Genomic DNA, 18,418 nt, shown 5'->3' with positions numbered 1-18,418 from the left:
GTTCGTTTTAAGTTTTAATGTTGCTCCTTAGTTTCAGCTTAAAAACTTTGTTTTTTTATTTAATTTCTGATCGTTTTTTAGTTAATGCAGCTTTTATTTCGGCTCATCGTCATTGAATAAGTAAACAAAATTTGCATAAAAATTTTACTTTTCTTTTGTTATATGTCTCTAAATTTGGTTATGACGTAATTTACAAATTAACTTACGTAACTAACTTGTATATTCATATATTTTTCTTCTGGCAAAAAATACAAAGTTGCAGATTTTTTCAGATATGAGCTTGAAACCTAGGTAATAGGGTTTTCTGATACGCTGAATATGACGGTGTGATTTTCATTAAAATTCTTTCACTTGTAGGGGATGTTTCTCCCCTCTTTAAAAAATCGGGTAAATTTTCTCAGGCTCGTAGCCTTTGATGAGTAATACCAAACTTAATAGAATTTATATATTTAGAATCAGCATTACAAGCCCATCCTTTTGATCCATTTATTGACTTCAAAATTCCGTTTTTTAATGTTTCTATTACTATTGAGTCGAATCGCTTGTTTTTTTTATTGTTTGTTTTTTATTACGTATATGTTATTACGTATATGAGGGGGTTCTTCCCTTAGTCAATACCACGCTCTTTACGTTAAAATTTAAAAAAAAATTTAATTCACAAACCCCTGAATCACAAACGCCGTTTAATTAGAATAGATAGCTCTTTTGAAAGCACTAAAAAAAACTGTAGCGTAAAGAGCAAGGTATTGACTTGGGGGAGAACCCCCTCAAATACGTAATAATTCTTGTTCGTTTTAAGTTCTAATGTTGCTTCTTATTTTCAGTTGAAAAAACTTGTTTTTTTTTTTATTTAATTTCTGATCGTTTTTTAAATAATGCTTGGAAATCCGGCACCCCCTTCATAGAAATGTCCCTTACCCCAAAGAAACATCCTCCACGGAAAGATCCTCCCGAGTAACCCCCTCCGCCCGCCCCCCCCCCCCTCCAGAAGAAAATCCTTCCTGAAAATATATGTATACTTCCCAATAACCAATAAATAATGCTGGCAAGTCCGGCGCCCCCTTCATGGCAATTTCCCTTCCCCCATGAAAACTTCCTTCATGTACAGATCCTCCAACATAGATCCCGACCCACCCACACCCCCCCCCCACTACCAGAAAAAAAAACTCCTGAAAACCTGAGTATACTTCCCAATAACCAATAATATATGTAAACTTTGGGTAAACTTCATAACTTTTAGCCCTACCTCCGGGGATTTCGGGGGATTAAGGCATCCTAGAAGACATAGTTATCATATTTTCGACCATATTGGACAAAATGGCTATCTCAATATTTTGATCGGGTGACTGTGGGACAAAATGAGCGTGGGAGGGGGCCTAGCTGCTCTCCATTTTTTTTGGTCACTAGAACTTTTAATTTCCGTTCCAATGAGCCTTCCCACGATATTCTAGGACCACTGGGTCAATACTATCACCTCTCGGGGGAAAAAAAATAAAAATAAAATAAACACACGTCCGTGATCTTTCTTCTGGCAAAATGCAAAATTCCACATTTTTGTAGAGAGAAGCTTGAAACCTCTACAGTAAGGTTCTCAGATATGCTGAATCTGATGGTGTGATTTTCATTGAGGTTCTATAGCTTTTAGGGGGTTTTTCCTCCTTTTTTGAAAATCAGCCAAATTTTCTCTGGCGCGTAACTTTTGATGGGTAGGACTAAACTTGATGAAAGTTATATATTTGAAATCAGCATTGAAATCTTATTCTTTTGATGTATCTATTGGTATCAAAAACCCGTTTTCTAGAGTTTCGGTTACCATTGAGCCGGGTCGCTCCTTACTTACAGTTCGTTACCACGAACTGTTTGATTGAAAAAGATATAATTTATATTTATAAACAAGCTACTGGGTCAGCATTAGAGCCAGATTGCTTTGCATCAATAACTGGGCGTCGTAAACAGATAGTTGTTTTTCTACAGAAATAACAGACTGGGCACTGTCAGACTACAGCAAAAGATAGGAATTATAATTCCATTGGGGAAAGTGTAGTAGATATTGTGCGAAAGGAAAGAGAAAAAGAGGGAGGTTTTGACTACACCGACCCAATCTGTAAGCACAGTCCAGAACGATGAATATATAAGTAATGCAAGAGAGTGGCCAAACTCAAAGGCTTCAAAATAAACCGACAGTTGAATTGTGCGAGAATCATTTTGCTGCGGTTAAGGTAGGAAGTGAGGTTGGTAGTTGGTTGGGTCAGGAGTTAGGCAAGGTTGTGTCCTATCCCCGTTTACTTAAATCATTTTATAGATTATTTCGTCTAGAAAACAGCCAAGACCTATCGTAACACAGGTGACCTTATTTATAACAAAAATGAAAAGGAAAACACAACTCGATGTTCTATATGAGCTACCAAAAGTTTCTGAGTGTACCTTATTGAAGATCCAGTGGGGAGACCGAGGAATGTAATGTAATCGACTGACTTGATCCTGCTTTTTAAGAGAGGAGTATCTTCTGGACTCGATATCTTCCAGTTAAAAAAAATCAAACTTTCAGTATTAAATTATGGTAACTCGGTGATTGTTCCAGAAAACGTTTTATGTTCAAATGGTATAATGACAAAGATTAACCAGAGCTATGGCTATATCTTATACAGACCTGTTCCAATATGAAAGGTGTTCGGAGCAGCTTAGATTTTTTTTTATAGATATTTTACAGATTTAGACCATTTAGACAGATTTTATAGATATGAAGATTATATATATAAAGATTTATAGATATAGATTTTTATTGGCACAGAAACAGAAATGGATAGACCACTAAAACTCACAATCCTTGTGCTTGTGAGCCAAATTACAAATTATAAGGATTAGGCATGCTAGGCTTGAAATCCTTTGTTCGTAATGACAGGGGTTCAAGATTTGGCTTCGTTGGTAATTTGGTTTGGAACGAGAGTTCGTGGCGTAACTCTGTAAGCTCATCCATAATCGATTCAGCTCTAAATAGGCACCTGGAGAAATCTGGAGAAGGTAAACAGGAAGGGATGGCTGGTCCCAATCCCCCATTGCGCTTCCTAGCTGAAGGGTCATGAAACAAAGATTAGTACCCCAATTGGGACTGGAAAGTCCAGTTGCCCTATTCTTTAGCTGTGTTCGTGTATATTCTTAGAAGAAGTGTTTTTGGGTCTTCCAATTGAAATTGTCTTATCTGAAATCATGCGAATTTAAAATTTACTTTCTTCTTTAAAATTTTAGGTTAATTTTGTCGCAAGATGGAAATCATAGGCATCTCCTTGCAGATTGTTAGAAGAAGTAGAAAATTGACCAACACAAGAGCGCACGAATTAAAATTTTATTTTCTTTCTTTTAAATTTTAGATTAATCTTGCCACATGATAGCAATTGTTAGTTTGGCTCATTGCTGATAAATACGGCTAAAGACTACAAGTACCTGTTCTAACATGAAAAGTGTTCGTGGCGACGATACGAAAATCTTTGTTTTCCCGAAGACAACATCTTGACTTAAATTCTGTTCCTTTGTTAATATCTGTACCGCTTCCTTATCACTCCCGCCATGGAAATTTGGCCAAGTGTACTGTGAGATCATTTTGTACCTACAATCAAATTCTTATTTTAAAATATCTAAATGTCAAAATTGTTTATTCTAGATAAGAAAAGAGTGAATAATCTTAGTAATATACAGAGTAATAGTAAATAAACAGAAATAGCTTAAGTAAATGATCAGAAACAAAGAGGACACTAATGTGACTGCAAATCAATTATAATTTTGCTTCGCATTTATTGAGTTCATCAAACTCCTTTATTTCATCAACTGATTTGAATAGAATTGAATCTTTGAATTTGCTCAAGAATTCAATATTTTCACTCTTTAATGTTGTTTCTTGAAAACTTTTCTTTAAAATTTCATAATATTTTTAACATCTGATTTTAAATTAAATCTTGTATTTAAATAATCAGTAAAGCTTAAATTCTTTACATTACTTTGATTGTGGGTTCAGATTGACATAATTAAATGTAAAATAAAAAGCATTGATATTTGTTTCTGACTAAGTTAGTTTAGATTAAAGTACTCTCCACAGGAAGACTTCAACCCCGTATTCACCATATGAATCTCTACCGAAGCTTTTGGGAAGCCTAAATATGTAACAAATTTGTCAATAACGGATAATAAGAACACCTAAATTTGAAAATTTAGGATAACAAGAACTTCACCTTGATTTGCGCTGCTAGGGCAACTTTAGTCGGCTCCTCTGAAAAAGAAGCTATCAACTCCTTGAACTTTCAAAAATAGAATATTTCAAGAAGGAAGTTCTCTCCAGCGAAAAGAATGACTAGTTCCTTAAGACAGCCTCAACTGCATTCTTAAAACCCACTTTATCCTCTATTTTCTGATACCCAGTCAATGTTGTTAGTTTTACAGTGGAACAACGTATACAAGCTAATACTGTATCGCTTTGGCCCAACATATAAAACCTAACACAATCTATGTCGTTATTTCTAAAATTGCAATTGTTATTTCTTAAAGATACCAGCTAACGCTATGTTACTTTGCCTTGAAATATAACATCTATTAATTGTCCCATTTGTATTAGATGCTGAAAACAATTAGATTCTATGTCTATCACAACCAATTACAACATTTTACTAATACTTGCAAAACTACGTCATAGCGTTGAATTGTTGCACTATTATTTATGAACATTGTGGAGCCACTTGTACGAGGACAAATGAACTAGATTTTGCATCTAATCATATTGACTTTAAAACCATTGTATGATTCCGGTCTTAAAAAGATGCATCATGGCCATCCTAAGAACATACTAAGAACTTGGCAGAGGAGCGAGGACAATAGGTTTTCAACGATAATGAAGTGTTTCATTTCATAGTAAATCAAAAGAATGTAAGTTTTGTAACCATAGAGGAAAATAAATTTAGAAAAGCAAAATAACATAAAACCTCAAGGGCGCCAAAAAACTCAGATTTTTCTAGTGAAAAAGACTACTCATATAGCCTCCAATATTTTCAAAAGCGAGACTATGAATAGTCAAAATTGTAGAGAAATTCCATATAGTTCTATGAATATTAATATTATTTAATAAATAATTATTGCTGGACTTCGTCTTAATTTTCAAGTGCAGACAGGTTTCTGTAGCTATTCAAAAATAATGGTTTTTAGAATGCACCCCAAAAGAAAAAGAATTTAAGGTTTATGGCTACTGAGAATAATGGATTAAGTAAACGCAAAAACAAGGTACGATTGATAAAAAACCTCCAATGAAAAAAAAATAAACAGGAAGTGAATAGTGAAAATAAGTGAAAAATAATGAGGAGAGACAATGAAAAAAAAGCCAAAAACAGCCGAAATAGAATTAGACTTGCTGGCTTCTGCCATGTTTTTTTTAGTTCAATCATATATCTGTGATTTTTCAAGGATAATAATATCTTGTATAACATTGCACAAGATAAAAAGAATGTAGTTTTTAGTTACTGGGCACAATAGATAATAAGTACAATCTTAGTAAGCATAGTAGATATACATAGTAAGTAAACAAATAAAGTTAGTGAAGTAATATAGCATTAGTAGTAGGCAAAGTGAGTGTAAGCCAGTTGGGTGTTTTGCTGCTGGTTATTATATGAACCTTAGCTCTGAACAGTTATACAAGTTATGATTAGCTTCTTTTGGTGGTGTAATAACAATCATGGTACAAATGGAAAAAATAAACCAAAAAAAATAAAATGGAAGGATACCAAGCATTAGTCTGTCATCTCCTCTTTTTTAGAAGACCTACAATACAGAAACATTCCAAAATTTGTAACAGCCGAGGAACAAATAACAGTTTCCCGGCCAAAGATAATTTTCCACAGGTATAGGTATAAGGCTCGGTATGAGATTGTAAGAGGCAGTAGGCTAAACTGAGTTCTAAATAGGAATAGCTAAAACAATTCCACCAGCTGTAGTTTCGTTGATAAAAAGTTAGAGGCATATTCGTCATTTTTTTCAATTATTTCAATAAATACCAAAAAAGAGCTTTTTTTTAAATATAGAGGGTAATATTTAGTAAGGGAAGGGTAAGTACTTGACTTCTCCTATTTCACTGATTTCTTGATTTCTCACTTCAATTGGTGCAGTATTTATAGGAGGGGCAAAGCCCCACTTTATTCCTGCAATGATACATATAAAAGATCACTCCACGATTCCATTAAAACCAGGTGTGACATGTCAAACCTTGCACTAAACGTTAATGGTGGGGGGAGGAGACCTCTCACTTTTTTAATCTTTCTATTTGACGGGAACGCAAAGTCGGTCATTTGAGTCTGTTAATAGTTGTTTTGGCATTGTAGGATAGTAGGAGATAGGAGAGAGGTATTTAAGGTGGAAGTGAGAAACAGCCTGTTGTCTCTTTTCCTTAGTATCTTTGTCTTAATTCTGCTAGTTATACAGGCAATAAACTTTTGTAGTTAAATTATTCTACCTGAATATTAGACTTCATTCATTCACCCTGTTCTTGCCTTACCTTCTTAAAAATCGGTCATAACTCTGTCTGTAAGCAAATCCAGCGCGGCGAACTCGGACATTTTCCAGCAGTCCTAAATAGTTGACCTGATGCGTCACTCGTTCGACATCAAACAAAACTGGACTCTTCTGGTCATTTGGTTTAATACAACGAACGTAGTAGGGTTCCTTCGACGTCAAATTCTTCACCAAAAGAATCATCGAGTTTTTGAAGAGCGTCCCTGCTGTTAAAGGGCGCTTTGTTGTCTGGAAAATTGAATGACAATTTAAAGAAGTTCGTTTTTTGCTATGAATGTATTATCTAATTCTATTATCTAAATCTAATTCTATAAATGAGCTGACTTACATCATTAACAATCACTGATATTATACGTGAAGTTTATTCTTAACAAGCAAATTGGCGCACCATTACTTCATAATATGTTGTTAGTTTTGACAAACCAATACCTACCAGCCGGGGGCGCAAAATCACAAAAAGTTGGGAAGGTGGAACGATTTTTTATGGTCTTTAATGAAGATACAAAAAACATATTTTAAAAAGGTTTCTTTTCAATGAAGCTAACAAAAGGGATATTTTTAAACATCTGGGGTGGGACAACTGTCCTTATATTCTCCCCTCCAAGATATTGAAAAATATCTCTTCTTTGTTTTTTCATTATAAAAAATCAACATACAATAAAATCGTGTTAAAATATATTTTTTCCTCCTTCCTTTCCCATAGCGATTAACTAGATAAATTCAGCCTTTATTTTCGGCCTCGTAGCCTTTTATATTGTGCGACCGGGTAAAAAAAATTGACACTTTTGCTGCATTTTTTTACAGCACGTTCAATTTTGCTCCAAGAATGGATTACAGACTGCCTTTCATGCGCCAGGGGCAAAATCTTGATTAGCACCCCCTACACCTGTCTCCCAAAAAATTTTCAGGCCGAATTTTAACAAAATTTTCATTTATTAACAACATTCTTTTCAATTTATTAATTGGTTGATAATTTATTTTTTAATATATTATTTTAATTATTATTATTTGATTGTTCAATTATATATTATTTAATTCTTTTTAAATTTATTTTTATTTTATTAATTAATAATTGATTAATTATTTGTATTTACTAACTGCGCCCTCTACTTTATTTTAATAAAATTTCGATAATCACAAAATGATTATAACCATGAGATAATTTACTTGAAATTTTGGGCCTCTAAAATTTCTGTACCCGGGGAAAGTGCCCCATCTGCCCCCCCCGCTCCCCCGCCAAAAAAACAAAAACTGCCCCCGCAGGCGACGAAACAAAATCTATCGACCCGAAGAAATAATTAGTCTCCCGCCCAACATTAAATTCAGAAAGGTTAAAGGGACAAACAAGCACTTCCTTTTCGTTGTTCTGTTTTGTTTTTGTTTTTTTAGTAGTAGCACATTTAGGTGGAGAGAAATCACCGCTTGCGATTATTTTCGTAGCCAGGTGGTTTGAGCACAAAGGAGGGGGTTTTGCTAAATTATCTCTCCCGAATAATTTAGCAAAAATGAGACATGAGGATAGGTAATAAAAGTGTCAATATAAAATACTAATATGCATTTCTTATTCTTTACAGGACAGCAAATTTCTCTCAGATTTCAAGAATATATTTAGCATAATTATAAGAAACAATTTTAAACTTAACACGATTTTGCTAACTACTAAAGAAGAAATGGTAAATAAAATAGAAGCAGCAGTATTTGGTCAAAATAGGAAAAGCTTGCACGGACTTAATCAATGATATGATCCTGGTTCCAGCAGAAACTTTGCGCTGTGGAAATTTGCTAGAAGTCCTATGTACATTACGTCCTATGTCTAACTTTGTCAGTGTCCACTAAATTTCGTATAAGGAGGTATGAAGGGCAACCTCCCGGGGAAATTTTTCACCAGGTACTAATGTTCTAGTGAATAAATGTTTGAGGAGGAGGAATTTTTCCGTGAAGGTGGAGTCAGATCTCTTGGCATTATTTAATTAATGATCGGAAATTAAATTAAAAAAACAAGTTTTTTCAACTGGAAGTAAGGACCAACATTAAAGCTTAAAACGAACAGAAATTGTTACGTATATGATAGGCGTCGCCCCCTCCTCAACACCTCGCTCTTTACGCTAAATTTGAATCTCGTTCCAATTATTTAAGAACTAATCCTGAAACACAAGGTTCGTTTAATTAAAACAATAAAAAGCTTTTTTTAAGTGCTAAAAAACTTTAGCAAGGTGTTGAGGAGGGGGCAACCCGCCTCATATACGTAATAATTTCTGTTCGTTATAAGTTTTAATGTTGCTCCTTACTTTCAGTTGATTTTTTTTTTTATAACGTCAAAGACGGTATTGTGGTCATGTTGTTGAAGCAAATACAAGTCATGTTCTTTTGCAAACAAGCAAGAAAGAATTTGAAGCAAGTTCAAGTAGTGTATTCCAAACAATACGGCAAGATATCAAAGGGTTGAAATTGACCGTAGGGTTCTGAGCAATTACATAAGTATGGTTACCTTTTTTACAAAGAATAATTAGGCTAAAAAAAAAGCTGATACAGGCTAGAAGAAAACTTTTAAACTTGAAATGAATCATTACTATGTTTATTCTACTTAAAAGTGAAATAATTATATTTATACACCATGAATAGATAAGGTTTTCCCTTTGAGTTGTGTTTGCTTTAAGTGATAAAAAGGTCCCTTGTCTAACTTCTACAAAAAATCGAGGACTTTCGATAGGATATATATTGTCATTGCATGTCAAACTTAACTAAAGATTATAGCAAATAGAGATAAACGCCGAGTCCAAGTCCAATCAAAAGATGATGAATTCAGACTTATTTTCAGACAGTTAAGGAATTACTGAAGCATGTCATGATACACATAGGAGGTTCGGATAGGAAGTTTTCGATGCCACCAAAAGGTTCTACATTACAAAATAGGAGGTTCGGATAGGAAGTTTTCGATGCCACCAAAAGGTTCAACATTACAAAATAGGAGGTTCGGATAGGAAGTTTTCGATGCCACCAACAAGTTCTGCATTACAAAATAGGAGGTTCGGATAGGAAGTTTTCGATGCCACCAAAAGGTTCTACATTACAAAATAGGAGGTTCAAATAGGAAGTTTTCGACACCGCCAAAAGATTCTACCCCATAAAATCTCTCACCCCCAATGAAACATCCATATTTTATTGTCAGGGGAGGTATAAAAAAAAAATTAAAAAAACTCATCAAAAATGTGTTAATGTGCATTTTTGTTACGTTTTTATGAGTTGCGAAAAATCTCGTGTGTGGGGGGGGGGGGGGTACAAACCCTCTAACACTCCCCCAGGATATGACCTTCCTTACCCACCCACCCCCCTTCCCTCCAATTTTGACCAACTCTAAATTCTAGGAAGATAAAGAAGCACATTTTATAAATCTAGCATTGATAGTTTGTACTAAATATTATAAGGTAAAATTATAATATAATAATTTCTTTTTTATAATTTATTTAAAAACTATAATTTCTTTAAAATGGTAGCCAAAAATTGCAAGACTTGAAAACTATCGCGCTGGAACCCTTTGGAGAAACCCTTTAAAGAATCCTTCAAACTTTGAAATAAATCATTCGCTTGTTGCTTACTTCTTTCCTTTTTTTTCAGTACAAAGTATAGTTAATATTCCAGTAAAAGTACGGAGAAAAGTGGGTCAACCGGGACAAAATTGCAACAAAAGGTTTTTTTGCACCAAAATGTTCAGAAAAAATCGCTGAACAACATATCGAAAATCCGCTAAAATCATCCACCGGGAAACCTCTCTGGGGCTGCTTAAAGGGGGTGGTAGGGGGCGAAAAAATAGGTTTTTTCATTTTTGACATTTAGGAAGCTTTTTTCACACCAAAATGTTCAGAAAAAGTGGCTGGACAACATATCCAAAACTCGCTTACATCGCCACCAGGAAAACCTTCTGGGGCTGCTTAAAGGGGTGGAAGGGGGCGAAAAAATATATTTTTCTTTTCAGTTTTGACATTTAGGAAGCTTTTTTACACTAAAATGTTAAGAAAAAATCGCAGAACAACATATCCAAAATCCGCTAAAATTGCCCGCCGGGAAAACTTTCTGGGGCTGCTTAAAGGGGGTGAAAGGGGTGAAAAATCCTTTTTTCGATTTTTGCTATTTCAGTACGTTCCGAGACTCGATTCTGGTATAAATCAACTCGCTGAAACCGAAAATGATATCATTTTTATTGTAACACTTCTCTAACTTATATTAAACTTCAAAAACTAAGATTTTAATAACTCGTATGAGCTTTGTAAGTATCCCCCATCCCTTTTTGGATCCTATGAAGTTCTGCGTCCTGCCGACAAACCATCTCTGTTAAACGCAATTCGAAAGGCGTCAGGAGACCCATTCGGATGAGCGCTTAGACTCGTGCCACTATGTCGTTGACGGCGGCTGGCTGCTCCAGAAATTGACTTGGCAACCCGACTCTACATTTGACTTCATTTGCGAAAGTTACGTCAAGTATGTCACCACTAGATTTGGATAAGCTTCGGTAGTTTTTGATGGATATGACAATGGTCCTTCGACGAAAGGTATGGCTAACCTAAAACGTTTCAGGGGTAAACAGTGCCCAGAGGTAGAATTCACTGGTACAACAAAGTTAACAAGAAAGAAGGAAGAGTTCTTGCAAAACTGCACAAACAAGCAGCGGATAATTCTAGCAATAGGAGAAAAATTTTGTCCCGGTCAAACCATACTTTTACTGAACTATAAATACAAAACTGCAAAACCAGATTGTATTGAAAAATATGGTGAAATACAAAGACAATATTTGCCTTTTTTAAATGCATATTTGAAGTTTTCCCAAAACCAATATTTTACTCTCATTATAACTCTTCATATTATTGGACGAAGAACAGAAGCTTTATACAGGGTAAAGATTGCTTACCTTTGCATTTGTAAATCCAGAGAGAATAAAAAAAACTAATAAAATTAGACTTTTTTTATTATTTAGATATTTCCGAAACAAATACAATAATTTCCTTACCTATTAAACCTCTAATTCATTAGTAAGTATAACAAACAGCTAATGCATTCAAGGCAGATATCTGGAATTTAGTTGATCGGATTGCTGACAAATTTGTTGAATGGATTCCTTTAGCTTCTCATATTTAAAAATTGGTTGGAAAAATTCTGAAAATTTGAACTGCGAAGTAAACCTCAAACTACATTTTAAGGGTGTATCCACCCCCTCCTTCCTAACGGTGGAGTTTCTAATCATTTACTTAGATATTTGTGACACAATTACTTCCTTTCTAATTATGATAAAAAATTTAGAGCCTTTTCCTATCGACTAAAGGGAAAATTGAATTAAAAAAAAGGAGAAAGTCTAAAGCTAGAGGCTGTCTCCTCTGTCTTATTTTCCTAGTTAACTTAAGGGAGGGAACTCTCCTCCTGAGGTATTTTCCTAGTGAACTTAAGGGAGGAAACTCTCCTCCTGCAGTATTTTCCTAGTGAACTTAAGGGAGGTAACTCTCCTCCTGCCGTATTTTCCTAGTGAAATAAGGGAGGGAACTCTCCTCCTGCGGTATTTTCCTAGTGAATTTAAGGGAGGGAACTGTCCTCCTGCCGTATTTTCCTAGTGAACTTAAGGGAGGGAACTCTCCTCCTATGGTATTTTCCTAGTGAACTTAAGGGAGGGAACTGTCGTCCTGCCGTATTTTCCTAGTGAACTTAAGGGAGGGAACTCTCCTCCCGCGGTATTTTCCTAGTGAACTTAAGGGAGGGAACTGTCCTCCTGCCGTATTTTCCTAGTGAACTTAAGGGAGAGAACTCTCCTCCTGCTGTATTTTCCTAGTGAACTTAAGGGAGGGAACTCTCCTCCTGCGGTATTTTCCTAGTGAACTTAAGGGAGGGAACTCTCCTCCTGCCGTATTTTCCTAGTGAACTTAAGGGAGGAAACTCTCCTCCTGCCGTATTTTCCTAGTGAAATAAGGGAGGGAACTCTCCTCCTGCGGTATTTTCCTAGTGAACTTAAGGGAGGGAACTGTCGTCCTGCCGTATTTTCCTAGTGAACTTAAGGGAGGGAACTCTCCTCCTGCGGTATTTTCCTAGTGAACTTAAGGGAGGGAACTGTCCTCCTGCGGTATTTTCCTAGTGAACTTAAGGGAGGGAACTGTCCTCCTGCGGTATTTTCCTAGTGAAATTAAGAGAGGGAACTCTCCTCCTGCGGTATTTTCCTAGTGAACTTAAGGGAGGGAACTCTCCTCCTGCGGTATTTTCCTAGTGAACTTAAGGGAGGAAACTCTCCTCCTGCGGTATTTTCCTAGTGAAATTAAGGGAGGGAACTGTCCTCCTGCGGTATTTTCCTAGTAAACTTAAGGGAGGAAACTCTCCTCCTGCGGTATTTTCCTAGTGGAATTAAGGGAGGGAACTGTCCTCCTGCCGTATTTTCCTAGTGAACTTAAGGGAGGAAACTCTCCTCCTGCGGTATTTTCCTAGTGAACTTAAGTGAGGAAACTCTCCTCCTGCCGTATTTTCCTAGTGAATTTAAGGGAGGGAACTGTCCTCCTGTGGTATTTTCCTAGTGAACTTAAGGGAGGGAACTCTCCTCCTGCGGTATTTTCCTAGTGAACTTAAGGGAGGTAACTGTCCTCCTGCGGTATTTTCCTAGTGAACTTAAGGGAGGAAACTCTCCTCCTGTCGTATTTTCCTAGTGAACTTAAGGGAGGAAACTCTTCCCTGCCGTATTTTCCTAGGGAACTTAAGGGAGGGAACTGTCCTCCTGCGGTATTTTCCCAGTAAACTTAAGGGAGGAAACTCTCCTCCTGCCGTATTTTCCTAGTGAACTTAAGGGAGGAAACTCCTCCTGTCGTATTTTCCTAGTGAACTTACGGGAGGGAACTCTCCTCCTGCCGTATTTTCCTAGGGAACGTAAGGGAGGGGTTCAAAGTGCTTAAAGTTCTCTGAACCAACCTTAAGAGAGAGAGTATCTCATTAATTTGTGATAAATTTAGTATTTGTCCTATTTTCCTCACATAAATCTTATACTTTAATAGACCTTTTGTAAAGTCACTTTTTGAAACACACCAGTAAAATGTGTCACAACTTTATCTTTATTTATTTGTTTCCAGTTATAAACTAAGATATGAGGAATTCCACTGAAAATGTACTACATGACATAATAATGCAGGTTTTTCACAAGCATTTTTCGAACAGATTCACGCTTGGATACTTTGAATATAAAGAAAAAGCAATATTTCATTTAAATTGCCGCACGTTTTGTCAGTTCAAAGTGAACACAATAATTTTAAACTAAAAATATCATTATAAGCAAAAAATTATTTTAATCACGCCTGTATAGTGGAGATGAAAGCAATGGAGAATTCCCCAAAACATCAAGTTTTTACCCAGGAGGGAATAAGATATTAAATCTTGATGTTTTGAGATGCGTCAAGCTTGATGATCTAAATATCATATAGGGGACTAATAAAGGAATGAATAATTTCAAAAGTCAAGTAAATGACCAATGTTACTCTAAGGATACTATAATGTGATTATATATACCATTATAGTCGCTATATGTGACTATAATGGATAGTCTATTGGGGATCTGGCTCATCTAAAAGTTAAACCCACCATCAGAACGGGCTGATGACACCAATAGTAATGGCTAAAGCCAGATTTTTGATTCGGGAAGAGGGCACAAATTAAGGGTCAACTAACTTTGGGGTTATCTTAGGCATAGAATATCTACAATGTGTTTTTTTCACGTTTTGTGCTGGAGACAGAGCAAATTTTCACTCACTCCTCCAAGGTCCAAAGAAGTTTACAAAAATGTATCGAAGTGTATAAAAGCTCGGATAACTTTGCATCCAAGTAAATTATTTGGAGATCAGACCAGCCTTATAGGAAAATTCTCTGGTACTCCCATTCAATGGATTTTCTATCGTATATACCTAGTACCGTAGAACATTGTATTTGTATACACCTACAATAGTAAAGTCTCAGTTTTGGTTATTCACAAAATCAGGGCCGTATCCGGGATTTTTGTCAGAGAGGGGGGGGGGCGGGGCGGGTTACAAAAAACTTCAAAAAACACATCATAAATTTATTTATATTCATTTTTTTTATGTTTTTACGAGTCAGAAAAACATTTCGAGAGGAGGGATCAAACCCCCCCCCCCTCCCCCTGGATATGGCCTTATTCACAATCAAACACGGCGAAGATCCTGACAACTTTGTAAAAACGCTTTTTCTTTTGCATCAGAGTTTCTATTCATACGTAAATCATTATTAGCCGACTTATTTTATTTCGCTTTCTAAAAATCCTGAAATAAAACACATTATGTAGATATATCTGTGTTTTCAATCATATGGAAAACAAACCGTTATTGGGCCTTCTTGGTTGATTGGCAACTCCTGAGAAAACCCCTGAGCATATTATATTCAATTTTCCCTGAATCAAACTTCACCGTGTGATTATTACGTTAGGAAAGAGTATTGAATGAGGTTAAGGTAAGACTTGTTAATAATTAATTCAATGGTACACCAAATGTTATATTTCTTTTTTTGTATCTGATTTCTGTTTATACCGTACGGACGGTAATATTTGGTAGTGTTTTGATGCAACAAGAGAAATAGATAGCAAAAAAAAGAAATATATCATTTCATTCCCAGTCAAATACTTCTAAATATAATAGTTACGGCCTTGCTCCCAGACCTTTCCCTATTTAGCTTAAACAATGTTTTGGCCTATATTAATACACACTTTAATTTTGAACTGCCACTTTCTTAATGAAACCTTAGCCAATTTTCTAATTTTTTGGCGAAAAAGTCATATATTTCGAAATTGATTCGGGTGGTATACCTAAATTTTTCCCTTGGGGTTGCTAGAAAGTTCATACCTTATATATATTTTGAGCTCCTTCGGGCCACATTTCCTTCAAATATACGTTTGATGAACTGTACAAAACTCTCTTAAAATCCTGAAACAATGTATCCTTATTCTTATCCAAAAATCCATTGATGCAATAAATAACATCACCAGCATAATGCCTAGAAATAAAATAAAAGCATTCTTATATTTTTCTAATTCTTTTAATTAAATGACAAAAAATATCAAGTAGGCTATTTAAGCCTGCTGTATCGTACCTATAGATATATAGAGATTATGGCCGTACCAAAGAAAGTGTCCAGGATTTATATTTGGGAGGGGAAGGCGGTATTTTTTTCGGTGGAGGGTTACAAAAAAAAACTGTGAAATACACAATAAAAATTTGTTTATATGTATTTTAGTTACTTTTTACGAGTCAAACGAAAATATTGTGCGGGGGGGGGGGGAGTCAAACCCTACCCCCTGGATACGGTCGTGGTCATACCTATTAGCACTGGCAGATACAAGGCGACCGGCGGAGGGGGGGGGGGGTCCCTCCAAGATTTTTTCTGGTGCCCTCTTATCCTATTTTTTCTCTCTCTCTCTTTTTATAATAAACATATTACATTGACTCATAAACTCATAGATTGGTCTTAAAATCTTAATACTTATTATGAGAGAGTGAACCATTTTATATATGAGGAAAACAACAACACAAGGTTTGCCCATGCGCAAAGGGACTCGACTAATGTCATGCAATTGGTGCGGTGGAAGCGTTCCGAAGTGTGGTGGCGAGTGATACCTGCATGTTGAATAGGTGTGTGTTTATCCGTTATTATTATGTTGTTTTTTGTTGTTTTTTTTTTTTTGCCACCCGTAACATCTTGTCCGAAGGGATGACAAAAATGCACCAATTTAATAGGGTAACAAATCCAGATGACACACCCCAATCAGCAACACACAGCTCCCATCTAAAAAAAATTACCGAATATAGTATTACCGTTATCCCTCATGGGCTCATCCCTCTTATTCTACATCTAGAAAAAAGAGTGACTAAAAGATGTCATAAAACAGAAAGTAAAAACAAACACCCACATCCACATAGTTTAAAATTAGAAGGCATCGATACCAATTTGTGGGTTGCGGTATTGGTGGTTCGTGCTATTCATAGCAAATCAGTCTACCATATGTCTCAGAAAAATCATAAATTTTTGAAGAAGAAAACGAATTTGCACTTATGTCAAACAAGGCATCATCAGCGGACCAAAAACAAAACTAAGGAGAAGTGAAAAACGCCATGAAATAAAGAAGCTTTTTAAAAAAGCACAGACCGGGAAAAATCGTTCAAATAAAACTTATTTAATGAACTTATCAAATAGAACACATCAATATTGACATAATGAGACATAATTCCCCAAAAATTGCATGCGAGAAATAGAGATACAAGATACTCAGTAAAAACCAGAAGCTTCAAAGTATTTCGAGAATAAGAGTAAAAAGGGAAAGCATACTGAGCCGATCGATCGAGCGTCCAGAGTTCAAGTTAGAATAAAACTAGTCTTAGTTTAGACAATTTAATAATAAAAAAAAATTTTAAGTGAAAATAAGGAGTAACATTAAAACTTAAAACGAACAGAAATTATTAAGTGTACGAGGGGTGGCCCCCTCCTCAATACCTAACTCTTTACGCTAAAGCTTGACTTTTTGTCCCAATTCTTTACGAACAACTCCTGGACCACAAGGTCCATTTTATTACAATGATAAGTATCTTTTAAAGTTTTAAAAAAACTTTAGCGTAAAGAGAGAGGTATTGAGAAGGGGGCAACCCCTCATATACTCAATAATTACTGTTCGTTTTAAGTTTTAATGTTGCTCCTTAATTTCAGTTGAAAAAACTTGTTTTTTTATATTTAATTGCTGATCGTTTTTTAAATAATGCCAGGAAATCCGACTCCGCCTCGATGGAAAATTCCCTTCCCCCACGGAAAATTCCTCCACTTAACCCCCCCCCCCAAGACATATTGTTGTATAATTCCCAATAACCAATACTATATACAAGCAATAGGCAAAGTTCATAGCTTGCAGCCCTTCTCCTGGGGGCTGTGGAGGGCCAAGTCATCCTCAAAGACATAGTTATTAGATCTTTCAACTATGCTGAACAAAATAGCTATCTCAAATTTTGATCAGACGATTTTGGGGAAAAGGGAGCATGGGAGGGGGTGAACTGCCCTTAAATATTTTTGGACACTTAAAAAGGGCACTAGAAACTTTGATTTCCGATCAAATGAGCCCTCTCGCGATCTACTAGGATCACTGGTTCGATAAGGTCACCCCTGACAAAAACATACAAAAAAAATTCTGGCAAAAAATACAAAATTCAACATTTTTTGTATATAGGAGCTTGAAACCTCTACAGCAGGGGTCTCTGATATGCTAAATCTGATGGTGTGATTTTCATTAAGATCACTTGATTTTTGGGGAGTTTCTTCCTTTTTAAAAATTGGGCAAATTTTCTCAGACTCGTAACTTTTGAAGGGTGATATTAAACTTGATGAACTTTATATACTTTGAATTTCAGATTCAAATTTCAATTTAATTTATTTAACATGAAAATACAAATAAATTTACAGCAGCCATCTACAAAAACCCGAAGGTTTCAACAACCTGAATAAGCATCAAAATTTGATTATTTTATTGTATCTATCGTTATTAAGACTCATCGATCCTTACTTACAGTTCTTTACCACGAACTGTTTGAAAATGCCACCAAACAGCTGTTGACTTGTAGACGAAATAAAAAGGAAGTCTAGCAACTAAAAATCACAATAGGCCAAAACTTGTTGCTTAAAAGTAATTTATTTTGGACAATAGTGATGACAGTGGTCAAATATGGTGTGCGCGTAACTGAACCCCCGTGTAACTGAACCCCAAGCAACTGAACCCCCGTGTAACTGAACCACCGTGTAACTGAACCGCCGTGTAACTGAACCCCCGTATAATCGAACCACCGTGCAACTGAACCCCCGTATAACCGAACCCCTGTGC

The 18,418-nt window shown here is 35.8% G+C and overlaps 1 protein-coding gene across 1 annotated transcript in view; it reads right to left on the bottom strand.

The window, feature by feature from the left end:
- The window catches only part of Myo31DF (Unconventional myosin ID), a 117,524-nt gene that overhangs the window by 20,008 nt on the left and 79,098 nt on the right, over positions 1–18,418 (bottom strand). Inside the window, exons 9-11 of the mRNA XM_089090511.1 lie at positions 15,405–15,555; positions 6,527–6,771; positions 3,442–3,604 (exon numbers count right to left, since the gene is read on the bottom strand). Of these exons, the coding sequence (XP_088946637.1) occupies positions 3,442–3,604; positions 6,527–6,771; positions 15,405–15,555 (559 nt within the window). The remainder of the gene's footprint in view (positions 1–3,441; positions 3,605–6,526; positions 6,772–15,404; positions 15,556–18,418) is intronic.

The sequence above is a fragment of the Artemia sp. Qi Xiang Cuo genome, chromosome 6, assembly GCF_049724085.1.
Source record: "Artemia sp. Qi Xiang Cuo chromosome 6, ASM4972408v1, whole genome shotgun sequence".
In the NCBI taxonomy this organism is placed as follows: Eukaryota; Metazoa; Arthropoda; class Branchiopoda; order Anostraca; family Artemiidae; genus Artemia; species Artemia sp. Qi Xiang Cuo.
This window is presented reverse-complemented; position numbering and strand designations above follow the sequence as displayed.